The sequence below is a fragment of the Staurois parvus genome, unplaced genomic scaffold (assembly GCF_062004578.1).
Source record: "Staurois parvus isolate SC_StPar_1 unplaced genomic scaffold, SC_StPar_1.0 ptg000272l, whole genome shotgun sequence".
In the NCBI taxonomy this organism is placed as follows: domain Eukaryota; kingdom Metazoa; phylum Chordata; class Amphibia; order Anura; family Ranidae; genus Staurois; species Staurois parvus.
The window spans coordinates 1,191,895-1,219,417 of NW_028318068.1; the positions used below are offsets into that span (position 1 = coordinate 1,191,895).

Genomic DNA, 27,523 nt, shown 5'->3' on the forward strand with positions numbered 1-27,523 from the left:
GTCTCTATATGTCACCCAGAGGGACAGAAAGTCACACATTTTGGGTTGTCCCCATAGCAGGAATAGAGGGGAAACCCTCCAATGGGGACACCACGTCAGGGATTTCCTCTCACTTCCTGATTGGCTACGGGGACAGGAAGTGAAAGGAAATCTCCCCAATGGGACACAGATGGTGATAAAGAGACCTGACAGGGATATAATCTCCATTACTCCTCCCTTCCTTAGCCTCTCATGGCTCCTCTGTGGTGATAACTGAGAGCTCTCGGCTCTGGGATTTGTTATGGAAGGTATATACACTATTATACGTCATCATTGTACATTGTGTGACGACAAGTCCGCCAATACTGACGACATGAGACTTTGTCCGTCAATGTTACAGTGAGGAGGGGGAGGAGCCTGTCTGGGGCACTTCGCTCTCTGAGGTGATTTGTCCCTCCCTGCGCCTCGTCCCCGCCCCTCTCTGCGCCCTCCAGCGGCCGCCACGTCAGCGGACTCCGGGAAGATGGCGTTCACTTTGTACTCCCTGCTGCAGGCCGCCCTGCTCTGTGTCAATGCCATCGCCGTACTACATGAGGAGAGGTTCCTGAGCAAGAGTGAGAGCCGGGGGAGGGGAGGGCATGGGGAGCCGGAACTACGGGCCTCTTCTGACAGGGGGCGCTGTGCATGCTGGGACTTGTAGTTCCTCCACAACTGGCCGGACCTGGGGTGTCAGATGGGAGGGCTGGGGATTGACTATAGAGACCCCATGTCTGTCCTCTACACCACATCATCCTGAGGGCCAGGGACCACAATGACTGCCATACAGAATCACATCATTTATAGAGACCACAATGACTGCCATACAGATTCACCTCATCTATAGAGCCCACGATGACTGCCGTACAGAATCACCTCATCTGTAGAGCCCACGATGACTGCCGTACAGAATCACCTCATCTGTAGAGCCCACAATGACTGCCGTACAGAATCACCTCATCTGTAGAGCCCACAATGACTGCCGTACAGAATCACCTCATCTATAGAGACCACGATGACTGCCGTACAGATTCACCTCATCTATAGAGACCCCATATCTGTCCTCTACACCACATCATCCTGGGGGCAGGGACCACAATGACTGCCATACAGAATCACCTCATCTTTGGGGACCACGATGACTGCCGTACAGATTCACCACATCTTTGGAGACCACGATGACTGCCGTACAGATTCACCTCATCTATAGAGACCACGATGACTGCCATAGAGAATCACATCATCTATAGAGACCACAATGACTGCCGTACAGAATCACCTCATCTATAGAGACCACAATGACTGCCGTACTGAATCACCTCATCTATAGAGACCACAATGACTGCTGTACAGAATCACATCATCTTTGGGGACCACAATGACTGCCGTACAGATTCACCTCATCTTTGGGGACCACAATGATTGCTGTACAGAATCACCTCATCTATAGAGACCACCTTGACTGCCATGCAGATCATATCTATAGTGATCACAATTACTGCCATACAGATCACATCATCTATAGGGACCACAATGACTGCCGTACAGAATCACCTCATCTATAGGGACTACCTTGACTGCCATATAGATCACATCACCTACGGGGACTACAATGACTGCCGTACAGATAACATCATCTGTAGGGACCACAATGACTGCTGTGGCTTCCCCAGGATGATAAATGTCCAGTGCCGGGTGGGTGGGGGGTGAAGGACTCTACACGGACATGATTGATCCCCTGGCTGTGTGTTCTGTTCGTACGTCCTCGTTGTCCTGTACCCTCCTTTCACCATGCGTTTTCTTTGCTCTGACACACAGTTGGCTGGGGAGCAGACCAGGGGATCGGTGGATTTGGTGAGGAGCCGGGAATCAAGTCTCAGCTGATGAACCTCGTGCGGTCAGTGCGGACGGTGATGAGAGGTAAGTCTTCTACCAGCAGAGATGGAAGGTAGGTCCGGGTCACAGCGATCCCACTTACAACTTCACTGCAAGTCACATGATTTCAGCGTCTGATGACACATGATTTCAGCGTCTGATGTCACATGATTTCAGCGTCTGATGTCACATGATTTCAGCGTCTGATGTCATTCTGACCGGAGGTGCAAGACACAGATGTCTACACAGGTCACACATGAAGCAATCCATACATTAGAGATCGGTGCGGCTCCAGCCAAGTGGGAATCACACTGATATGACCACTCTAATTGCGGACAATAGGGGGTGACATACCGTGCGATTTGCAGCTCTCATGACAAGTCGCCCCCGGCGTGACCGGGGGGTGTAAGATGGAAACATCTGGACTCCTAAAGCGGCACTCTAACTACAGCTTTCTTTTTTTTCTTGGCGGTAGGGATAGGTAAGCCATACACATTTATATCTCTCGGTTCCTCCAAAATGGTTTAACCCCTCCCCCTCCAGAGGATTTTCCCCCCTTCCTGATCAGGCCATTTTTTGCGTTACGGTGCTGCATTACTGGCATTTGCACGGTCATGCAACGCTGCACCCAAATTTATGTACTTTTTCCCCACAAATAGAGCTTTCTTTAGGTGGGATTTGACCGCCTGTGCGTTTTTTATTTATTTTATAAACAAACGACAATTTTGAGAATGAAAAACAATATTTTTGACTTTTTGCTATTAAACATGTCCAGTAAAAAAATTTAAAAAATCAAATTTCATGATAAATTTAGGGCAAAATATATCCTGCTCCGTGTCTTTGCTAAAAAAAAATCCCAATATGTGTAAATGAATTGGTTTATGTGAACGTTCTAGCGGTATAGATACTGGGATTGTTTTTATTTTGTATACTAGTAATGGTGGCGATCAGCAACTTATAGTAGGACTTCAGGACTGGGCGGGCATTCTGACACTGGGGGGAGGAACTGACTGTCACTGATATCCCCAGTGACACCAATACAGTGATCAGTGCTAATAAAAAGCACTGACACTGTACTAATGGCACTGGGCAGGAAGGGGTAACATCTGGAGCAATCAAAGGGTTAACTGTGTGCTACAATGTAGGCACACTGCTCTGTGTTTGTCTGCTATGCAGATCCATGTAAAGCAGTGTACAGAAGCTGACAGGGGAGAGATCTGTATTGTTTACATACAGCCCCTCCCCTGTCAGTGATACTCTGTGATCACCGGCTGCCGGCGGAGAATCACTGGCCGGGACCCGGTGATCGACAGCTGAGGCCGCCAGTGGAGGCGCGGGAAGGGCGCGTGTGTGTCCCCTACCCGGAAATGCAAAATCACGTATATATACATTTTTTCTCCACACATAGTGTTGTGTGTTCTTCCCAAACAACTCAATCTTGGTTTCATCTGTCCACAGTATATTTTGCCAGTAGTGCTGTGGAACATCCAGGTGCTCTTTTGCAAACTTCAAACGTGCTGCAATATTCTTTTTGGACAGCAATGGCTTCCTCCGTGGTGTCCTCCCATGTACTCCATTCTTGTTTAATGTTTTCCTTATTGTAGATGTGTCAACAAAAATGTTAGCATGTGCCAGAGATTTCTGTAGGTCTTTAGCTGACACTCTGGGATTCTTCTTTACCTCATGCAGCATTCTGCGCTGTGCTCTTGCAGTCATTTTTACAGGACGACCATGCCTAGGGAGAGTAGCAACAGTGCTAAACTTTCTCCATTTGCAGACAGTCTGTCTTACCGTGGACACATGAACATCAAGGCTTTTGGAGATACTTTTGTAACCCTTTCCAGCTTCATGCAAGTCAACAATTCTTGATCGTAGGTCTTCTGAGAGCTCTTTTCTGCGAGGCATGGTTCACATCAGACAGTGCTTCTTGAAACCAGTAAACCCAAAACAGGTGTGTGTTTTTTAAGGGCAGGACAGCTGTCAGCAACACATCCAATATCATCACACTGATTGGAGTCAAGGTTGGCTCACTCCTGGCTCCAATTAGCTCGGGGAGAAGTCATTAAGCTAGGGCCTCACATACTTTTTCCTCCCTGCACTGTGAATGTTTACATGTTATGTGCAATTAAACCATGGCATCATCTAATGTTTGTGTAGTATTATGTTCAGCAGACTGTGTTCTTCTATTGTTGTGACTTAGATGACTTTCAGAGCACATTTTATGCCCAATTCATGCAAAACTCCACGTAATCCCAAGAGGTTCACATACTTTTTCTTGCAACTGTATACATGCGCGCCCCCTACCCGGAAATGCAAAATTTCTGCTATAGGACGGCAGGCAAGCAATTAAAGGATAAGTTCACCTCTTAGATAAAAAAATAATAAATGCTTTCCCTCCAGCTTTCTTGCCTGCACCTCTCTATGGGCTTTCTGGTTGAAATCTGGAAGAGGTGTCAGTGGACTGCAAGGGCGTTCATCAGCACCCCCCCACAGCCCATAGAAAACAACAAGCTATCTGCTGTGGCAGCAGATGGGACTTGTAGTCCTCCATTCACAGGTCACTGTGAATGAATGTGACAGCAGCTGTAGGGGAGAGGATCCCCCACCCGCTGTCACAGAGGAAGAGGGCACAAGCTGGAACCCTAAATATGGGTGTAACTTGTTCCAAAGGTGAACTTGGCCTTTAACCCTTTTACTCCCCTTTGTGGCGGCAGAAAGGTGGGCTTTAACTTGCCAGGTCCACTGGGATTGTGTCTAACAGGGACAGGCAGACTCCTGCCTGATAGGTGGATGCAGTTGGGCGTCTTGTGCTGCCGCCCGATTGCTTCCACAGCCCCTGGTGCTGGTGCCTTTTAGATTCTTCAAGACTCATTAAAGGGAACCTGTCACCTAAAAATCATCACATAATATGTGTCCTCTATGTGATGGGAAAAAAAAGGTTAAGTAAAAAAATTATATTTTTTTTTTTCTGCAAAAAAAAAAGTTACACTCAAGCCCATAACATGCCCTCTCCTTAAAAAAAATGTTGAGCCCCACCCCCATGTATATGCACGTACGAACGTAAACGTCGGGGGGCCTACGCATGAAAACGTCGATTACAATACACATGTTACATATCAACGCACATGCCAGAGTGAGAGTAATGATTCTAGAACCAGACCTCCGCCACAAGGCTAAACTGATGTCCTATAGGGGCCTTTGAAGCATTGCCTATAGAAAATATAGGGTACTGAAGTGTGTCGCCATTTCATAGATACACACAAATTTAAGGTTTGGCATGTTGGGTATCTATTTATTCGGTACAACCTCGTCTTTTATAGTATACCAAAAACGTTGGTCATTAATTGCCTTTCTTTGGCCAAAATTCACTTTAGTGTGGTTTTTACAGACATTTTGCATTTCCTAGACCTTTGTGATAATATTGTGTGACATAAAAAATTGGAACTACCATTATTTTATTCTCTAGTACAGGGATCTCCAAACGTTGTAAACAAAGGGCCAGTTTACTGTCCTTCAGACTTTAGGGGGGCTGGACTGTGGCTATTGGAAGTAGAAAATGCCCTGACATCAGTGAGAGCAAACAATATGTCTGTGAGAGGAATTGATACCCCTCGTTGGTGTCATTGGGTGGGAAGAAACATGCCCCATCATTGGTGTCATTGGGTGGAACTGTGCCCCATCATTGGTGTCATTGGGAGGAACTGTGCCACATCATTGGTGTCATTTGGAGGAACTGTGCCCCATCATTAGTGTCATTGGGAGGAACTGTGCCCCATCATTGGTGTCATTGGGAGGAAATTTGCCCCATCATTGGTGTCATTGGGAGGAACTGTGCCCCTTCATTGGTGTCATTGGGAGGAAATTTGCCCCATCATTGGTGTCATTGGGTGGAACTGTGCCCCATCATTGGTTTGGGAGGAACTGTGCCCCATCATTGGTGTCATTGGGAGGAACTGTGCCCCATCATTGGTGTCATTGGGAGGAACTGTGTCCCATCATTTGTGTCATTGGGAGGAACTGTGCCCCATCATTGGTGTCATTGGGAGGAACTGTGCCCCATCATTGGTGTCATTGGGAGGAACTGTGCCCCATCATTGGTATCATTGGGAGGAACTGTGCCCCATCATTGGTGTCATTGGGAGGAACTGTGCCCCATCATTGGTGTCATTGGGAGGAACTGTGCCCCATCATTGGTGTCATTGGGTGGAACTGTGCCCCATCATTGGTGTCATTGGGTGGAACTGTGCCCCATCATTGGTGTCATTGGGAGGAACTATGCCCCATCATTGGTGTCATTGGGAGGAACTGTGCCCTTTTGTTTGTTTCAGTGGAGGGAATTATGTCCCATTGTTGGTGTCTGAGGATGAAACATTGCCCCAAGGGCCAGATAAAAGCAAGCAAAGGGCCGCATCCGGCCCCCGGGCCACAGTTTGGAGACCACTGCTCTAGGGTGTCTGCTTTCAGAAAATATATCATGTCTGGGAGTTTTGTGTAATCTTCATGCCTGAAATTATTTTTTAAACCTGTGCAAAACCGCCTCCGGCAGCGAAAGGGTTAACACCTGCAGCACATGTGTGTCTCTGGGCAGGCCATGTTCATGTGCTGGGAGCGCGCTCACTCTGCACTCCCAGCCCAAAGATCAATCTGCCAAAATTGGCTGTCAGTCCAGACTAAACATTGGTAACCAGCTTCCGATCACGTGACCGCCGTGAAAACAGCCAATCACCGTAGTGGCCTGATCGCCAATCCTTCCCGCCCCCCTGAGCGTTCAGAACTTTTAAAGGGGACGCCAGGGCGGGCAGGAAGAAACAGCATGGATGGAGGAACCTGCCGGCTATTGTATTCAGACAACCATAACACTTGCAGCTGCCTGAATACCTGAACAGTGACTGTATCTTATCAGTCGGGCCGGGTGGTGCCGAGAGCCTGACAACTGAAGCATGAACAAAACAGTTACCGGCAGGTATTAGTAATTGGTATCAGCGAGTACAAAAAAAAAAAGTATCAGTATTCGTACTCGCTGTTAAAAAAAAATATATATATATAAATAAAAATATCGGTGCAATCCTAGTGATAAATGAACAGATGCATTCTCTACTTTTGTAAATCAAAAAATCAAAAAGGAAAACATTTTGGCCAAAGCTCCACTTGAGCTGCTTGTTTGTCAGGATATCCTCTAATATCAACCACTTCCAGTTCGGACACTTCCCCCCCCCCCCCCCCCCCTTCCAGTCCGGACACTTTCACCCCCTTCCAGTCCGGACACTTTCACCCCCTTCCAGTCCGGACACTTTCACCCCCTTCCAGTCCGGACACTTTCACCCCCTTCCAGTCCGGACACTTTCACCCCCTTCCAGTCCGGACACTTTCACTCCCTTCCAGTCCAGACACTCCCCCCCCCCCCCCCCCTTCCAGTCCGGACACTCCCCCCCCCCCCCCCCCCTTCCAGTCCGGACACTCCCCCCCCCCCCCCCCCTTCCAGTCCGGACACTTTCCCCCCCTTCCAGTCCGGACACTTTCACCCCCTTCCTGTCCAGGCCAATTTTCAGTTTTCAGTGCTATCACACTTTGAATGACAATTGCGCGGTCATGCAACACTGTACCCATATGAATTTTTTAGCATTTTTTTTTAGACAGATAAAGCTTTATTTTGGTGGTGTTTATTCTCCACTGGGATTTTTTTTTTTTGCTATGTAAATAAAAAAGTCCAAAAATTTTGAAAAAAAGTGTTTTTCTTATAACATTTTGCAAATAAATAATATTTCATCATAAATCTTGGCCAAAATGTATTCCGTTATCTTTTTAGTAAAAAAAAAAAATAACCCAAATTAGTTTATAACCAAAAATAATTTTTAAACTTTTTTTTTACATTTTTATTTTATTTTTTTATATTATTTATGTTTTTTTTTACATACTGTCACCCTAGCAGTACATTGTCACCATAGTGACACTGTACTACTTGGGGGGGTGATGAAGATTTTTTTTTTTACACTGATTGCTTTTACACCCATAAAGGCTGTAAAAGCAATCATTTCGATTTTTTTTAATATACTTTTTTTTTTTTACATACTGTCACCCCAGCAGTACAGTGTCACCATCACAAAATGTAGGTTCAATTGCCATTATTTTCAGTGGCACCTAAAACGCAGTATGGTTTTGCCACAATTGTTCGATATATGGTGTGGCAAATCACATCACTTAAAGCTTGTCACCAGAGGAAGCTCCTGCTCCTTTTTGGGCGACAAGCTTCACACGATGTGATTTGCTGCAATTGCCATACAATAAATCACGCAACACTCATAACAAAACCACACTGGTGCCATTGAAAATAAAGGCACTTGAACCTGCATTTTGTAATTTTACTGTAGTGTGGTTTGAGATTGCAGGCAGAATCGCAGTGATATAGTGAATGCAGGGTCCGGGGAGACCGATATAGTGAATGCAGGGTCCGGGGAGAGCGGATATAGTGAATGCAGGGTCCGGGGAGACCGATATAGTGAATGCAGGGTCCGGGGAGACCGATATAGTGAATGCAGGGTCCGGGGAGAGCAGATATAGTGAATGCAGGGTCCGGGGAGACCGGATATAGTGAATGCAGGGTCCGGGGAGAGCGGATATAGTGAATGCAGGGTCCGGGGAGACCGGATATAGTGAATGCAGGGTCCGGGGAGACCGATATAGTGAATGCAGGGTCCGGGGAGACCGGATATAGTGAATGCAGGGTCCGGGGAGAGCGGATATAGTGAATGCAGGGTCTGGGGAGACCGGATATAGTGAATGCAGGGTCCGGGGAGACCGGATATAGTGAATGCAGGGTCTGGGGAGACCGGATATAGTGAATGCAGGGTCCAGGGAGACCAGATATAGTGAATGCAGGCTCTTGGGTTTAGGAACACTTTAAAGTGATACTAAAGGAGTAAGTTTTTTTACCTTAATTCATTCTCTGCATATAGTTAACCCCCCTCCTCCTTATACTTACCTGAGTCAATCATAACCAGTGAGGAGGGAGTGGGGGGTGGGGCTGAGCCGTGCTGCTCTGTGTGTCTAATGGACACACAAAACAGGGCTTAGGAGCGAGCATACATGAGTGCCCCTGTAGCAAGCGACTTGTCATGGTGGGCACTCAGTGAGGGGGGAAAGGGCCAGGACTGCTAGCGGGGGACCCCAGAAGAGGAGGATCCGGGCTGCTCTGGGCAAAACCATTACATAGAGCAGGTAAGTATAACATGTTTTTTTTTTTTTTATTTATCCTTTACAATTACTTAAGCTGTCCATGCATCGATCGAAGTTCGGTCAGTTCAGCCAAAGTGGACAGTTTTTTTTAAAAATATTTATTTTTTGTATATATAAAATTGTATTGTATTTGACTTTTTAAGTAATATCAGGAATGTAAATTAATGAATTTAAAAAATACAATCCAGTAATGTAAAATAACTTTTATTGAAAGTAACACACAAAAATTAGACAGAAAATAAAATGAAACAAACTACAGTCAGGTCCATAAATATTGTGACATGGACACAATGCTAACATTTTTGGCTCTATACACCACCACAATGGATTTGAAATGAAACAAACAAGATGTGCTTTAACTGCAGACTGTCAGCTTTAATTTGAGGGTATTAACATCCAAATCAGGTGAACGGTGTAGGAATTACAACAGTTTGCATATGTGCCTCCCACTTGTTAAGGGACCAAAAGTAATGGGACAGAATAATAATCATAAATCAAACTTTCACTTTTTAATACTTGGTTGCAAATCCTTTGCAGTCAATTACAGCCTGAAGGTTGGAACGCATAGACATCACCAGACGCTGGGTTTCATCCCTGGTGATGCTCTGCCAGGCCTCTACTGCAACTGTCTTCAGTTCCTGCTTGTTCTTGGGGCATTTTCCCTTCAGTTTTGTCTTCAGCAAGTGAAATGCATGCTCAATCAGATTCAGGTCAGGTGATTGACTTGGCCATTGCATAACATTCCACTTCTTTCCCTTTAAAAACTCTTTGGTTGCTTTTGCAGTATGCTTTGGGTCATTGTCCATCTGCACTGTGAAGCGTCCAATGAGTTCTGAAGCATTTGGCTGAATATGAGCAGATAATATTCCCGAAACACTTCAGAATTCATCCTGCTGCTTTTGTCAGCAGTCACATCATTATTATTATTATTATTATTATTATACAGTATTTATAAAGCGCCAATAGTTCGCTCAGCGCTGTACATTACAAAGGGAGACAGAACATGTGACAGAACAATACCAATACAATGCAAAACATGAGGGGTTCGAGGGCCCTGCTCCTTGGAGCTTACAATCTAGGAGGGAGGGGATGGTGGCACAGGAGGAGATAGCTGTGGGGGATGGAGTGGTTGGAAGAGTGGAGGAGGTCTGCAAGTTAGCAGGGGGTGGGGTAGGCTTCCCTGAAGAGATGGGTTTTCAGGGTGCGCCTAAAGGAGAGGAGAGTAGGTGATAATCTGATGGGTTGGGGCAGGGAGTTCCAGAGGATGGGTGACACCCTGGAGAAGTCCTGGAGGCGGGCATGGGAGGAGGAGACCAGGGAACTAGAGAGAAGGAGGTCTTGTGAGGAGCGGAGTGTGCGTGTTGGGCGGTACTTGGATATTAGGTCAGAGATGTAGTTCGGGGCAGTATGGTGGACAGCTTTGTACGTCAGCGTTAGGATTTTGAATTTGATCCGTTGCGCAATCGGAAGCCAGTGGAGGGATTGGCAGAGGGGGGTGGCGGAGACAGAGCGGTTGGAAAGGTGAATGAGTCTGGCAGCCGTGTTCAGGATGGACTGAAGAGGGGATAGCCAGCGGCGAGGCAGGCCAGTGAGGAGGGAGTAATCAATAAATACAAGAGAACCAGTTCCATTGGCAGCCATACATGCCCACGCCATGACACTACCACCACCATGCTTCACTGATGAGGTGGTATGCTTAGGATCATGAGCAGTTCCTTTCCTTCTCCATACTCTTCTCTTCCCATCACTCTGGTACAAGTTGATCTTGGTCTCATCTGTCCATAGGATGTTGTTCCAGAACTGTGAAGGCTTTTTTAGATGTTGTTTGGCAAACTCTAATCTGGCCTTCCTGTTTTTGAGGCTCACCAATGGATTCCATCTTGTGGTGAACCCTCTGTATTCACTCTGGTGAAGTCTTCTCTTGATTGTTGATTTGACACACATACACCTACCTCCTGGAGAGTGTTCTTGATCTGGCCAACTGTTGTGAAGGGTGTTTTCTTCACCAGGGAAAGAATTCTTTGGTCATCCACCACAGTTGTTTTCCGTGGTCTTCCGGGTCTTTTGGTGTTGCTGAGCTCACCGCTGCGTTCCTTCTTTTTAAGAATGTTTCAAACAGTTGTTTTGGCCACGCCTAATGTTTTTGCTATCTCTCTGATGGGTTTGTTTTGTTTTTTCAGCCTAATGATGGCTTGCTTCACTGATAGTGACAGCTCTTTGGATCTCATCTTGAGAGTTGACAGCAACAGATTCCAAATGCAAATAGCACACTTGGAATGAACTCTGGACCTTTTATCTGCTCATTGTAATTGGGATAATGAGGGAATAACACACACCTGGCCATGGAACAGCTGAGAAGCCAATTGTCCCATTACTTTTGGTCCCTTAACAAGTGGGAGGCACATATGCAAACTGTTGTAATTCCTACACCGTTCACCTGATTTGGATGTAAATACCCTCAAAATAAAGCTGACAGTCTGCAGTTAAAGCACATCTTGTTCGTTTCATTTCAAATCCATTGTGGTGGTGTATAGAGCCAAAAATGTTAGAATTGTGTCGATGTCCCAATATTTATGGACCTGACTGTATATTGCCAAAAGTATTGTCCCCGCCCTCCAAATCATGTGATTCAGGTGTTCCAATCCCCTCCATGGACACAGGTGTATACAATCCAGCCCCTAGGCATGCAGACTGCTTCTACAAACATTGGTGAAAGAATGGGTCGCTCTCAGGAGCTCATTGACTCCAAGCGTGGTCCCGTGATAGGTGGCCACCTGTGTGATAAGTCCATCCGTGACATTTCCTGGCTACTAAATATTCCACGCTCAACTGTTAGTGGGATTATAACAAAGTGGAAGCAACTGGGAACAACAGACACTCAGCCACCAAGTGGTAGGCCACGTCACATGACAGAGCGGGGTCAGCGCATGCTGAAGTGCACAGTGCGCAGAAGTCACCAACTGTCTGCAGAGTCAATAGCTAAAGACCTCCAAACTTGGTGTGGCCTTCAGATTAGCACAACCACAGTGCGTAGAGAGCTTCATGGAATGGGTTTCCATGGCGGAGCAGCTGCATCCAAGCCTTACATCACCAAGTGCAATGCAAAGCGTTGGATGCCGTGGTGTAAAGCACGCCGCCACTGGACTCTAGAGCAGTAAAGATATGTTCTCTGGAGTGACCAATCGCGCTTCTCTGTCTGGCAATCCAATGGATGTGTCTGGATTTGGCGGTTGCCAGGAGAACGGTACTTGCCTGTCTGCATTGTGACAAGTGTAAAGTTTGGTGGAGGGGGATTATGGTGTGGGGTTGTTTTTCAGGGGTTGGGCTTGGCCCCCTAGTTCCAGCGAAGGGAACTCTTAAGGCGTCAGCATAACAAGACATTTTGGACAATTTCATGCTCCCAACTTTGTGTGAACAGTTAGGGGATGGCCCCTTCCTGTTCCAACATGACTGCACACCAGTGCCTCCTCCCCCGACATCAGTGCCTGACCTCACAAATGTGCTTCTGGAAGAATGGTCCAACCTTCCCATAGACACCCTCCTAAACCTTGTGGACGGCCTTTCCAGAAGAGCTGAAACTGTTATAGCTGCAAAGGGCGGGGCCAACTCAATATTGAACCCTACGGACTAAGACTGGGGGGCCATTAAAGTTTATGTGTGTGGAAAGGCAGTCTCAATACTTTTGGCAATATAGTGTATAAGAAATAAAAAAACTTAAATGGAGGGTTTTTTGCATTGAAGTCAATGGGATGTCATTTTGCCTTGAAGTCAATAGGGGGCGTTTTTGCTTTGAAGTCAATGAGACGAAATTTCCCATTGAAGTCAATGGAACACTTTTTCCCATTGAAGTCAATGGAACACTTTTTCCCATTGAAGTCAATGGGACGCTTTTTCCCATTGAAGTCAATGGGACGCTATTTCCTATTGAAGTCAATGGGACGCGATTCCCCATTAAAGTCAATGGGACGCGATTCCCCATTGAAGTCAATGGGATGCTTTTTCCCATTGAAGTCAATGGGACGCGATTTCCCATTGAAGTCAATGGGACGCGATTTCCCATTGAAGTCAATGGGACGCGATTTCCCATTGAAGTCAATGGGACGCGATTTCCCATTGAAGTCAATGGGACGCGATTTCCCATTGAAGTCAATGGGACGCGATTTCCCATTAAAGTCAATGGGACGCGATTTCCCATTAAAGTCAATGGGACGCGATTTCCCATTGAAGTCAGTGGGACGCGATTTCCATTTGAAGTCAGTGGGACGCGATTTTGCATTGACATCTATGCCGTAAATGTACTCTGAGCTGTGCATGCACGTGACTCCATGTCCATGACAGTCGACAGGCAGGAGGAAGCATTTATAACAAAGGAGACCATTAGGATCTCTTCTGTCGTAAACCCCTCTGACTGTCCTATGAGGCTGCATGACTCCTAACCCTCTGTCTGGACAGTGCTGATTGGCCCTGTGCCGATCACATGCACCAAAAAAAAAAATCTTTCTAGCAAGACACACCAAACAGAGCATGTGCAGACTTGCCACTGCTGCTATGTACTATGGCAGATGGATTGGGGACAGTAAAAAAGGGGGAGGATCAGAGAAGACAGGATCAAACTGCTTTTTCACACAGTGCAGAGAATTAACCCCTTAGGTTCCACAGTGAGTATAACAAGCATGCTTTACTGCATCTACAGACTGATTGTACTGTTGTGGGTTTAGTAACACTTGGAATGTACAACAGCTATATAAAAAAAAATTTGGTAAGAATGTTAATCCAACTGAATACCTTTCATGATCAAAAGGTTTATCATTTATGGCAATGCTTTATAGTTGTTTTTTTTGGGGAGGGGATAGACTTGTGTCTGTTAACTACTTCCCGTCAGGCCGCTGTATATAAACGGCCGGACGGTGGCAGTGCAGGGGTGGGTTGCTGTTCATAAACTGCACCCGCCATTTTGGATTGTGCGCGTTCCCTGGTAGCGCGTGGCACTGCGATCCCGGTGCCTGCTGTGTCCTCAGGACACAGCAGAACACTGATCGCTGTACGGGACCTCTGTGCGAGGTCCCGATCTTGTGATCACTGATTGGCAAATCAGTGATCACATGAATAGGTGTAAGCAAGATGCCACTTCTGACATCATTGCTTACTACGTGTGAAATCTGTGAATGATCACAGAGATCACATGGTACAAGGCTATTCACAACACCCTTGTACCATGTGACAAGCTGTGACCAATCACAGCTCACACAGTATTTCTCAATGGCTGCAAGAATGCAGCCAGAGAGGAGAAATCACTGCTTTTACAGCCTTTATGGGTATAAAAGCAATCAGTTTAAAAAAAATAAATAAATCTTCAGTGTCACTATGGTGACACTGTACTGTTAGGGTGATAGTATGTAAAAAAACAAAAAACATAAATAATAATATAAAAAAAAATATAAAAATGTAAAAAAATTCTTTTGAAAAATTATAATTTTTGGTTATAAACTTATTTGGGTTATATTTTTTTTTTTTTTTACTAAAAAGATAGCTGAATAAATTTTGGCCGAGATTTATGAAGAAAGATTATTTATTTGCAAAATTTTATAAGAAAAACACTTTTTTTTTTCAACATTTTTGGACATTTTAATTTATATAGCAAAAAAAATATAAAATCCCAGCGGTGAATAAATACCACCAAAATAAAGTTTTATCTGTCTCAAAAAAATGCTAAAAAAATTCATATGGGTACAGTGTTGCATGACCGCGCAATTGTCATTCAAAGTGTGATAGTGCTGAAAATTGGCCTGGACAGGAAGAGGGTAAAAGTGTCCGGACTGGAAGGGGGGGAAAGTGTCCGGACTGGAAGGGGGGGAAAGTGTCCGGACTGGAAGGGGGGGAAAGTGTCCGGACAGGAAGGGGGGGAAAGTGTCCGGACAGGAAGGGGGGGAAAGCGTCCGGACTGGAAGGGGGGGAAAGCGTCCGGACTGGAAGGGGGGGAAAGCGTCCGGACTGGAAGTGGTTAAACCTGACCTGCTCTGTAACTAATCACATTATATCTTAACTATATAAAGTTTAGAGAACTTTTCATTTATTTCTTTTTTTTTTTTGTCTCTGCAGTTCCACTAATAATTGTGAACTCCATATCGATCGTGCTACTTCTGTTGTTCGGCTAGATGTATGCTGACCAACAAATAAAATGAGGGAAGCACATGACCAGAAGACCAACTGATGAAGATCGTTTAGTGTGTATGAAGAGGAGACGCTGAACTTTTGCCCTACTGCAGATCATCTCCCAGTGTGAGGAGCGGACTTCTATGAACACATGGAGATTCATTCTACACCCCCCGCCTCACACACTCGCAGATTCCACAGAAAAGACGTTTTCCCCAAAGGACACATTGATACAAGAACTGTTTCTTTATGTTGTAGAGTGTTTACATGAGATTTTCTACCACAATGTGGATCCAAGATTACACGATAACATCCCCAAGTCTTCAGTTCATTGAATAAACCGATGAAATGCAGCACACCTTACCCGTATCACCGCTACACCTACCTATACTACCAATTGTACATCTTCTAAAAAGGAGGACCTTCCACCCAGACTGTCAGTACATGAAGATCTTGCTGTCGCAGAAAAGCAAACAAAATGTCTTAAGATAGTGAGATTCCTGAGCAGAAATAACCTGGCATCCTGTGTAAGCCCCACCCTTACTCCTCCAAGCCCCACCCCTTTTTTGTGCTGTGTCACCACTGGTGCAGAATAATGGCACGGCACAAAAGCTGTTGTTTTGGCTGCAGGAGGCAGGAACAAGCTTTCATACATCAGCTGTGACCTGCTCCTTTGTATCACATTGACCCCAGCAATAGATTTTGTAAATGTAATCCCTGTGATCTTTGTACTGATGTCTGTTTTTCTATAAAATTTGCATCTGCAATGGGCCTGTGGGGTTAATTTACAGAACTGCATTTTATCGGTTTATTGTGTTTATTTTATCTTCTCATCAAAAAGTTCTGTTCACAAACAAATATAGTGTGGGCTTGTTATTTGTTGTGTGCCATAGCTGTTTTACTGTTCAAGTCTTTAGTCAGGGATCACGGGTGATTTTTAACCACCTCCTGTCCGGCCGTTTGTATATAAAGAGCCGAGCAGTGGCAGTGCAGTGGCGGGTGGACGTTTATAAACGTCCTCCGCACCCCCTGCTTGTGCGTGCTCCCTGGGAGTGCACAGCATCACGATCCAGTGCCCACTGTGTCCTCCAGACACAGTGGAACACCGATCGTCCTACGGGACCTCTGTGTGAGGTCCCGATCATGTGATCACAGATTGGTCAATCAGTGATCACATGCAGAGTAGTAAGCAAGATGTCACTTCTGACATCATTGCTTACTACGTGTGGAATCTGTGAATGATTACAGAGGTCACATGGTACAAGGCTATTCACAACAGCCTTGTACCATGTGACAAGCTGTGACCAATCACAGCTCTCACAGTATTTCTCAATGGCTGCAAGAATGCAGCTAGAGAGAAGGAGAAATGATTGCTTTTACAGCCTTTATGGGTGTAAAAGCAATTAGTGTAAAAAAAAAAAAAATCTTCATCACCCCCCACAAGTAGTACAGTGTCACCATGGTGACACTACTGCTAGGGTGACAGTATGTAAAAGAAAAAAAAAAAACATAAATAATAATATAAAAATGTAAAAAAAATTTTAAAAAATGATAATTTTTGGTTATAAACTATATAAGAAAATTTATTATTTTATTGTATTATAAGAAAAACTTTTTCTCATTTATATAGCAAAAAAAGTAAAAATCCCAGTAGTGAATAAATACCACCAAAATAAAGCTTTATCTGTCTCAAACAAATGCTAAAAAATTCATATGGGTACAGTGTTGCATGACCGCGCAATTGTCATTCAAAGTGTGATAGCGCTGAAAGCTGAAAATTGGCCTGGGCAGGAAGGGGGTAAAAGTGTCCAGACATGAAGTGGTTAAGAGGACCTGTGCTATGGATATTGTGCTCAAAAATGACAAGCAAAGGCCCAGTCACCAGTGTTCCCTGCAATCTCCCTGTAACTAATCTTTTCCATGTTAATGGCAAGTCTGTTATACCCTGCTCTATGTGTGGAAGTGGCCATCTTGGTAGAGGCAGAGATTTGTTATTTTAGCGCTGCCCCTTTGATGGTTGGTGGGGTAATACTCAAGAAGCAGCAGAAGAGGAAGTACATATTCACACAATGGATATGTAGGGAGATCCTTGCACTGCAAATCCTTGGGTACAGCTTCCTCTCCAGCAAGGAGAACACTGAGTAGCACAGTGGCAACATTATCAAATCTCACTACAAATCTGGTGAGGGCAGCAGTCAGAGGGAGCAGATGATTAAACAATGCAGATAAACAGCTCTTAACCATTTCAATACCGGGCAATTTTACACCTTCCTGCCCAGGCCATTTTTCACGTTTCAGTGCTCTCACACTTTGAATGACAATTGCGCAGTCATACAACACTGTACCCAAACTAAAATTTTATCATTTTCTTCACACAACTAGAGCTTTCTTTTGGTGGTATTTAATCATCGCTGGGGGTTTTATTTTTTGCTAAATTAACAAAAAAAGGCCAAAAATGTTGAAAAAAATACACGTTTTTCTTTGTTTCCGTTATAAAAATTTACAAATAAATAATTGTTCTTCATAAATTTAGGCCGAGATGTATTCTGCTACATGTCTTTGGTGAAAATAACCCAAATTAGGATGTATTTTTTAGTTTGTAGGAAAGTTATAGAGTTCACAAACTATGGTATAGATCTGAATATTGATCAATCCTGAAGTACTGACGGCCAATCTAATTTCTTGAGGTCTAAGAATGTCAGAACAGTACAGATATCCCCCAAATGACCCCTTTTTGCAGAGTAGACAGTCCGACGTACTTCATAAGAGGCATGGCGAGTTTTTTGAAGTTGTATTTTTTTGTCATAATTTTTCGGAAAATGAAAAAATTAAAAAAATTATTTTCACTATTTTTTTTTTACATACTGTCACCAGTGCAGTACAGCGTCATCATATAACTGGCATGGCGGTGATCAGGGACACTGACTGGTGACAGTATGAAAAAAAAAAATATATATTTTTTTTTTAATTTTTTTTATTATTTTTAATTTTTTATTACTTTTTTTATTTTTTTTTAACTTTTTGTTTTCATATTTTACTATGACCAAAGTAGTACAATGTTACCATAGTAACATTGTACTACTTTGGGGAAGTGATCAGTATTTTTTTTTTTTTTTTTACACAATTTGCTTATAGCAAAGAAATACTTTGCTATAAGCAAGCATTTACCTGAATGAAATGGATTCATTCAGCTTTTTTTTTTTTTGTGCTTAGCTGTGATTTGGTCACAGCTAATCACATGACATGTGCATGTGATTAGCTGTGACCATTCACAGCTAGGCACTAGTATACAATGGATGGCATCATGAATGAAGCCATCCATTGTAGACAACTGTCATATGACCTGCTGTGATTGGTCACAGCAGGTCACATGGTACCTGCAACGGAGCCGGTACTCGGATCTGTCATCGGCCGTGTCCGAGGTACACGCCCGGTGACAGATCGAGCCGCTGCGCCGCTCTGCATTAGCGCAAACGGCGCATGTGCGGGAGCACGCCAAATGGCGTGCACCCGGAGTGGAGAAGCAACTTTCAAGCCGCCAAACGGCCATTGGCCGGGCGGCAAATGGTTAAGCTACATAACAGGAGTGTCTAGGCACAGGGAGCGCACTGTTGTTTAACCTCTTCACGCCGGCCACACACAACTGTGCGGCCTCCCAGCGCCTGGGCCTAGACGCCAAGTGGCCGCACATTTGCATTCTATTAAAAAAGGACATATGTGCACCCTGCTCGCTCCCAGCACACATGTGCGGTACTCACGGACCCTAAACCTCGCCCCGCCTCCCGGCTTCTGGAACCCTTAAAGGGCCGGGAGGCGCCGGCATGAAGGGGTTAAGTTCTTCCCATTCGGCCCATCCACCTAAACAGCCATACGGGAGCAGTGCCGAGGCAGGTGGATGTTTCTAAACTGCTTCCCGCATCCGATCCAGAAATGGTATGGCAGCTCGCGCTCCCGCGCTCTTCAATACTGCGCTGTTATTCCACACACTGTCCACTCTGCTGTTATAACAGCAGTGGAGGATGGGGGAAAGAAGCTGCTCCTAAATGGCGTGATAGGGTCCGGATGGAACAGCGGCTACCCATATGGAAGAAAAATATATTTGAAATGCTACAATTTTGGCCATATTCAATATATATATATACTGCATGTTGAAATGCATCTTTATCAAAAAATATATGAAAAATATTTTTAAAAATACATTTCAGAAATCCTTTATGTCTTTAAAAATACAAATCTACATTTTTGGAATGCATTTACAAATATATGTAAAAGTATATGTTAAAATTACTGTTGGCGCTTTATAAAACCTGTATAACAATGTAAAATAATTTCAACATGAAGTATATATATATACTTTTTTTATTGAAATATATTGAATATGGCCCAAATTGTATCATTTCAAATATATGGCAATATATTTGGGAAGAATATTTTTAAAATATATTTCAAATATATTTTTCTTCCATGTGGGTAGGTCAGCATCTGGTTTAAATCCCAACCACGACACCACCTGCCTGGAGTTTGCATGTTCTCCCTGTGCCTGTGTGGGTTTCCTCTGGGTACTCCGGTTTCCTCTCACACTCCAAAGACATGCTGGTAGGTGAATTGGCTCCTGTCTAAATTGTCCCTAGTATGTGTATGTATGAATGTGAGTTAGGGACCTTAGATTGTACGCCCCTTGAGGGTTAGGGACTGATGTGAATGTACAATATATATGTAAAGTGCTGTAAACATTGATGGCGCTATATAAGTGCCTGAAATAAGTAAATAGATGGAGCTGACAATCATCAGCGGCATTCCTGATTCAAATCATTAAAAATCAAAATCATTTTTGGAAAGGAAAAAAATGCTGCATGTAAGCATTTACTTTTTTTTAATTTTGTATTATGTTGGTAACAGGGTCTCTTAAATGTAATCAGACATGCTGTATACAGTGGGCATCACCAAAAGGAAATCTTTATGCACCATTGATTTATCAACACCATTCATTGCTAGGTAATTGTAAGCAGGCATGTCTTCTAGTCTTCCATGACTTCTCTCATCATCACCCTATGCCAGGCTGAAGACTCCTGAAGTCTCCCCACAGCACTGCAAACTCCACAACCACTAAGCTGACCTACAGCCAATGCATGCATTTTGCGTTCCACGCCTACGTCTGCGTTCCACACTTACTTCTGCGTTCCACGATCACTTCCACATTCCGCAGTCAGTATGATAACAGCATAGAGGCTTGAAACGCATGGTGCGTCCAGCTACTTCCGGTTTTAAGGACCCCCACACCGGGGTCCTTCTTAAAAATACGCTGTCCTACGTATGCCTAATATATTCAGCCAAGGCATAGAATGAAAATATAGATGAAAATCCATCAGGCTCACCAAAGGGCAGCAGAGGACAGTCAGTGCAAGGGGAGTGTTGCTGCAGGTGTAGAGGTAGGTCAGAGCTGGGTGTTGCAATGAATGGATCGTGTTGTGTGCGGCATGGCCGGGCACACGGATTGTAGTGTTAGTATAGCCTGCTCTGTGCGGAGGGACACGGCATAGTATGTTCTGCTCTGCGATCCTCATGTGGCTGATAATATTCTCTGTGAAAACCGAATGAATCCCAACCTGACGTGAGGGCGAGCCTGCCGGCTGTATTGTCTGATTATACATAGAAATCCGACCGCAGGAGTCTCATAAACGCTTCACCCCATTAATGGGATCTGAGAAGTCATTTTCTGTCTTTTTAAATCTGTGACTTTCAGTAAAATTATCCCGTGATCCTGCCATCCGGGTCCTTGTTCAGGCACTTCCTGTTGTAGGGTGACAACGCTCTACCCGTTTGTCCAAATTGTACTCCTGTGTGTCACCATCTCTGTGCTGAGTTCCTGGGTCTGTACACCCGCTGTTCTCATTATGAGGGGTTCCCGCCATCCCTGTGCTGAGTTCCCGGGTCTGTACACCCGCTGTGCCCATTATGAGGGGTTCCCACCATCCCTGTGCTGAGTTCCCGGGTCTGTAAACCCGCTGTGCCCATTATGAGGGGTTCCCACCATCCCTGTGCTGAGTTCCCGGGTCTGTACACCCGCTGTGCCCAATATGAGGGGTTCCCACCATCCCTGTGCTGAGTTCCCGGGTCTGTGCACCCGCTGTGCCCATTATGAGGGGTTCCCACCATCCCTGTGCTGAGTTCCCGGGTCCATGCCCCTGGTACATTTCATAGGCTTTTTTGGGTGTGGTTTGAGTGTGTGTGAGGACACAGGGGCCCCATGAACCCCTATTGTCCGGGGGGCCCCATGAGTTGTCAGTCCCCTGATCACAGTATTGCTGCTTTGCACACAAGGACATTTCCTCTTCAGGACACGGCTCTCACCTTGAAGCTCCTACTTCTCAGTGCAGATAATGTGGATTCCTCCCAGATAAGGACCAATATTCCCAGATCATCCTGATAACGACTCCTGTCCTCCGAGGTCTAAAGTGTATCTAATGCAGGCCATAGACGGGGAGAAAACCGGCCATTTACAAAAAAAAAAGGAAAATTGGTCGTTCAATAGGCCGACATTACCACCAACGGTAAAAAAAATCGGCCGATTTTCGTTCCGTCTACGGCCGGCATTTCATTACTTCTGTCCCTGCAGAGAGCTCCAGGCACAAATCCATTTGTATCCATTTGTATGTATTTTGGTTACAGATGTTTTTATTCAGATACAAATGGATACATTGTTGCAACCGCAAGACTATATTCATGTCAAATATAATAGCGGACTGGAATTCTTTTTCTTCTTCTTCTTCTTTTTGTCTTCTTCTTGCAGGTCACGGCTCATGCGCAGATTTTTTATCGGTAAAACGATCGGCCGATTTGCCCATCATTGCCGGGGAAATCAGCCAATCTGCAAAATCGGCCGATTTTTTTCCAACTTTACCGATAAGAATGGCCGACCAATTAACCCACTAACTGTGTGAAAATTGGCCGATTTTATTTTTTTCGGCCAAAAAATTGGCCGATTTTCAACCCGCACAGGAGCACTCAGAATCTGGTGCAGCTGTGCCTGGCAGTCAATCAACTTCTAACTTCAGCTTGTTTATGTAAACTTTGACAATAAAACCTGGAAGCTGATTGGTTTCTCTGCAGAGCTGCACCAGATTCTGCACTCTCCAGTGTTAGTAAATAACCCCCCCACTGTTTCTATGAAGTGCGGTATTATCAGCAGACTGATGAAGCAGGGGAGAGACCTGGCGCCCAACCTGCTGCCCTTTTGCAGACCCCAGCAGTCAGTAATGGAAGCATTCATTTGTAGACGAGCAGAACGGAAAAAAAACGCGTTTCATTTTGTTATTTAATCTTAAATTCATTTAATTCGTTTTCAGAATTAGTTTCTTCAAATTCAATTCAACCGAATTCAGAAAATCTGAATCGCCATTCAAATGTATCCAATTCCATTTTCGGAAGATGGTTATATTCCCTCTATTTTATTTTATTTTTGCTATTCTAGTCACTTATTTTTTATTCTTTTCTATCTGAGTTTGAATTTATTGTATTGGAATTTCAGAAGACAGTTATATTCTTTGTATTTTATTCTACTCTATTCTTTTCTATTGTATTGTTTTCTTGTCTATTCTAATCTATCATATTCTTTTATATTGTATTCTATTGTTCTATTCTTTTATGTTCTATTCTATTCTTTTCTATTTGAGTTCAAATTTTTTTTTTTTTTCGAATTTCAGAAGACAGTTATAGTCTTTGTATTTTATTCTATTGGTTTTTTTCTATTCTAATCTATCATATTCATTTATATTGTATTCTTTTGTTTTATTCTATTCTTTTATGTTCTATTCTATTCTTTTCTATTTGAGTTTGAATGTATTTTTTTTTTCAAATTTCGGAAAACAGTTATATTCTTTGTATTTTATTCTACTCTATTCTATTCTATTGTTTTTTTCCTATTCTAATCTATCATATTCTTTTATATTGTATTCTTTTGTTCTATTCTATTATGTTCTATTCTATTCTTTTCTATTTGAGTTCAAATGTATTTATTTTTTTTTGAATTTGAAAAGACAGTTATATTCTTTGTATTTTATTCTACTCTGTTCTATTCTGTTTTTTTTCTATTCTAATCTATCATATTCTTTTATATTGTATTCTATTGTTCTATTCTTTTCTGTTTGAGTTCAAATTTATTTTTTTTTCGAATTTCAGAAGACAGTTATATTCTTTGTATTTTATTCTACTCTATTCTATTCTATTGTTTTTTTTTTTCTATTCTAATCTATCATATTCTTTTATATTGTATTCTGTTGTTCTGTTCTTTTCTATTTGAGTTCAAATTTATTTTTTTTCGAATTTCAGAAGACAGTTATATTCTTTGTATTTTATTTTATTCTACTCTATTCTATTTTATTGTTTTTTTCTATTCTAATCTATCATATTCTTTTATATTGAATTCTTTTGTTATATTCTATTATTTTATGTTCTATTCTTTTCTATTTGAGTTCAAATCTATTTTTTTTAATTTTGGAAGACAGTTATATTCTTTTGTATTTTATTCTACTCCATTCTATTCTATTGTTTTTTTTTCTATTCTAATATATCATATTCTTTTATATTGTATTCTGTTGTTCTATTCTTTTATGTTCTATTCTTTTTTTTTTCTTATTTGAATTCAAGTCTAATTCAATCCGAATTTGAATTTCAGCTGAATTTTGTTTCCTTATTTCGGATTCGTTACTATTGTAATTTGGAAATTCAGATACATCAAAATTACAGAATAACAAAAAATTCACCCAAATTTTGATTCGGAACGAAACAAACCACACAGGTCTATAAATTGTTACAGAAGCTATAATGACAGTGATGTGACCGTGTTATGTACCATGTCTCCAGTCTTTCCCTATCTCCTGTAGGGGCGGACTGACCATTTGGAAACTTGGGCACTGCCTGAGGGCCCGGGGTCAGTAGGGGGCCCCATGAGATGCCCCTGGTACTTTTTTCATAGGCTTTTTTGAGTTTGGGCAAGGACACAGGGGCCCCATGATCCCCTATTGCCCGGGGGCCCCATGATCCCCTATTGCCCGGGGGCCCCATGAGTTATCAGTCCACCCCTGATCTCCTGTATTGTGTCTTCGGTTTTCAGTTACCCCTTTTGCACATCTGCAGTCTCTGATCGTCTCCTCTATTATGTCAGATGTCTATGACAGTTTTCCTTCATATGTGTGGCCCTTTGGAGCTGTCAGGGGCCCCAGTTGAGGCCCCCTACAGCTTGCAAGTTGACAACCACTGTTCTAAACCTTTCCGAAGGGGATTTTATGACTCCTGAAATGCGTTTGTTCTGGGGCCGGTTTTCTTTTCCTGCCGTGAACTGATTTTATCATTGAACGTCAATGTACTCTCAGACATTTGGGACTCTTATTGGCTACAATACTTATCTAGACAAATATAAATTGCTGGTGGGCCCGGATCGTGGACTAGTGGGCCCGGATCGTGGACTAGTGGGCCCGGATCGTGGACTACACGCCAGTAACCGAATCTTTAACAGGCTACGCCTTCCATCCCTGGCTAGCTGGAACATCAGCCTGATGTGGGGAACTCTGTGTGACTTGCTGCAACTTCTAACGCACAGTATGAGACGCTCACAGTGTGCAGTGAAGTCAGGGTAATGCAGGCCACAGAAAACCGGCCGTTTTTTCCGTCCGATAAACGAAACATCAGTCGTTCGTTAAACCGACATTACCACCAATTATTACAAAAATCATCCGACCGAGTCATAAAGTTCACCCCATATAACAGGCAAAACTTCTGTTCCTTCCAGGTCACGGCTCATGCGCATATTTTTTTCGTAAAAATGATCGTACGATTTGATCATCATTGATGCAAAAATTGGTCGTTTTCCACGAATTTTCCAACATGACGGATCATCCAAAAAACGCGAAAACCAGCCGACGAATTAACCCACTAACAGTGCGAAAATCGTCCGATTAATCTTTCGGACGAAAAATCAGCTGATTTTCGAACCGTCTATGGCCGTCATTAGGGACTGATGTGAATGTACAATATATATGTAGAGCGCTGCGTAAATTGATGGCGCTATACAAGTACCTGAAATAAATAAATAAATAAACCTAGGGTAAATCCTGTATAATAATATTTTGGTGTGACTTGCATTGACAGGCATTATTGTAAGTCGCAATGAAGTCGCACAGCATAGTCAGACATTGGAGTCGCACGAATTTGGGGTCGCATTGGTGTGAACCGGGGCTAAAGGTCAGATTTAAGCCTAGGGCCCAGCCTAGCCGTCACCCCATTGGTGTCCTGTGTGGTCACGGAATGGTGAAAATCCAGCACACAGATGGTTACTCCGGTGTCACACAGCAGACTGGGATGGAGTCAGATAACACAGCCATGCTAATCACTACTGATAACTAATCTGATTGCACATGTGACAATGTGGAATAGACTCCCTCAAGAGTTGGTTGTGGCCAGCTCAGTGGATTGCTTTAAAAAAGTCCTGGATTCTTTCTTGGATACACAGAATATAACTGGATATAACATTTATAGGTAAAGTTGATCCAGGGAATATCCGATTGCCTCTCGGGGGATCAGGAAGGAATTTTTTCCCCAGCAGGAGCAAATTGGATCGTGCTTTGCTGGTTTTTTTGCCTTCCTCTGGATCAACTGTGGGTGTAGGATTATAACTTTTATTTTTTTTGTAACCCCCCTGGTGGTATTCCCGAGTGTAGCTCGGGGTAAAGTTTCAGCACCACAAGCGGTAACCCCGAGCTACACTCAGGAATACAGTGGGGCAAAAAAGTATTTAGTCAGCCACCAACTGTGCAAGTTCTCCCACTTAAAAAGATGAGAGAGGCCTGTAATTGGCACCATAGGTAGACCTCAACTATCAGAGACAAAATGAGAAAAAAAAATCCAGACAATCACATTGGCTGATTTGGAAAGAATTTATTTGCAAATTATGGTGGAAAATAAGTATTTGGTCAATATGAAAAGTTCATCTCAATACTTTGTTATATATCCTTTGTTGGCAATGACAGAGGTCAAACATTTCCTGTAAGTCTTCACAAGGTTGGCACACACTGTTGCTGGTATGTTGGCCCATCCTCCATGCAGATCTCCTCTAGAGCAGTGATGTTTTGGGGCTGTCGCTGGGCAACACGGACTTTCAACTCCCTCCAAAGGTTTTCTATGGGGTTGAGATCTGGAGACTGGCTAGGCCACTCCAGGACCTTGAAATGCTTTTTACGAAGTCACTCCTTCGTTGCCCGGGCTGTATGTTTGGGATCATTGTCATGTTGGAAGACCCAGCCACGTTTCATCCTCAATGCCCTTGCTGATGGAAGGAGGTTTGCACTCAAAATCTCACGATACATGGCCCCATTTATTCTGTCCTGTACATGGATCAGTCGTCCTGGTCCCTTTGCGGAGAAACAGCCCCAAAGCATGATGTTGCCACCCCCATGCTTCACAGTAGGTATGGTGTTCTTTGGATACAACTCGGCATTCTCTCTCCTCCAAACACGACCAGTTGTGTTTCTACCAAACAGTTCTATTTTGGTTTCATCTGACCATATGACATTCTCCCAATCCTCCTCTGGATCATCCAAATGCTCTCTAGCAAACTTCAGATGGGCCCAGACATGTACTGGCTTAAGCAGGGGGACACGTCTGGCACTGCAGGATCTGAACCCCTGGCGGTTTAGTGTGTTACTGATGGTAGCCTTTGTTACGTTGGTCCCAGCTCTCTGCAGGTCATTCACTAGGTCCCCCTGTGTGGTCCTAGGATTTTTGCTCACCGTTCTTGTGATAATTCTGACCCCACGGGGTGAGATCTTGCGTGGAGCCCCAGATCGAGGGAGATTATCAGTGGTCTTGTATGTCTTCCATTTTCTAATTATTGCTCCCACAGTTGATTTGTTCACACCAAGCTGCTTGCCTATTGCAGATTCAGTCTTCCCAGCCTGGTGCAGGTCTACAATTTTGTTTCTGGTGTCCTTCGACAGCTCTTTGGTCTTCACCATAGTGGAGTTTGGAGTGTGACTGTTTGAGGTTGTGGACAGGTGTCTTTTATACTGATAACAAGTTCAAACAGGTGCCATTGATACAAGTAATGAGTGCAGGACAGAGGAGCCTCTTAAAGAAGAAGGTACAGGTCTGTGAGAGCCAGAAATCTTGCCTGTTTGTAGGTGACCAAATACTTATTTTCCACCATAATTTGCAAATAAATTCTTTCCAAATCAGCCAATGTGATTGTCTGGAT

The 27,523-nt window shown here is 43.7% G+C and overlaps 2 protein-coding genes across 3 annotated transcripts in view; both read left to right on the forward strand.

Moving 5' to 3' along the window:
- The first annotated feature begins 436 nt into the window (after positions 1–436).
- Positions 437–16,134, forward strand: IER3IP1 (immediate early response 3 interacting protein 1). Its single transcript, XM_089681592.1, has 3 exons — positions 437–593; positions 1,834–1,935; positions 15,223–16,134. Exons 1-3 carry the CDS (start codon positions 503–505, stop codon positions 15,276–15,278), a joined length of 249 nt encoding a protein of 82 aa, XP_089537718.1. The 5' UTR covers positions 437–502; the 3' UTR covers positions 15,279–16,134.
- A 4,399-nt stretch (positions 16,135–20,533) lies between these two features.
- The window catches only part of HDHD2 (haloacid dehalogenase like hydrolase domain containing 2), a 77,630-nt gene continuing 70,640 nt past the window's right edge, over positions 20,534–27,523 (forward strand). For both annotated transcript variants that reach the window (XM_089681594.1, XM_089681593.1), the window contains exon 1: positions 20,534–20,705. The gene's annotated coding sequence lies outside the window, so the exon portion shown is untranslated. The remainder of the gene's footprint in view (positions 20,706–27,523) is intronic.

Bases quoted from the DNA above. Each gene is read 5' to 3' on its own strand.
- IER3IP1 (XM_089681592.1), top strand. From the start codon at position 503: ATGGCGTTCACTTTGTACTCCCTGCTGCAGGCCGCCCTGCTCTGTGTC. The intron at 594-1,833 runs GTGAGAGCCGGG...TCTGACACACAG, and splicing joins GGAGAGGTTCCTGAGCAAGA to TTGGCTGGGGAGCAGACCAG. The intron at 1,936-15,222 runs GTAAGTCTTCTA...TTGTCTCTGCAG, and splicing joins AGTGCGGACGGTGATGAGAG to TTCCACTAATAATTGTGAAC.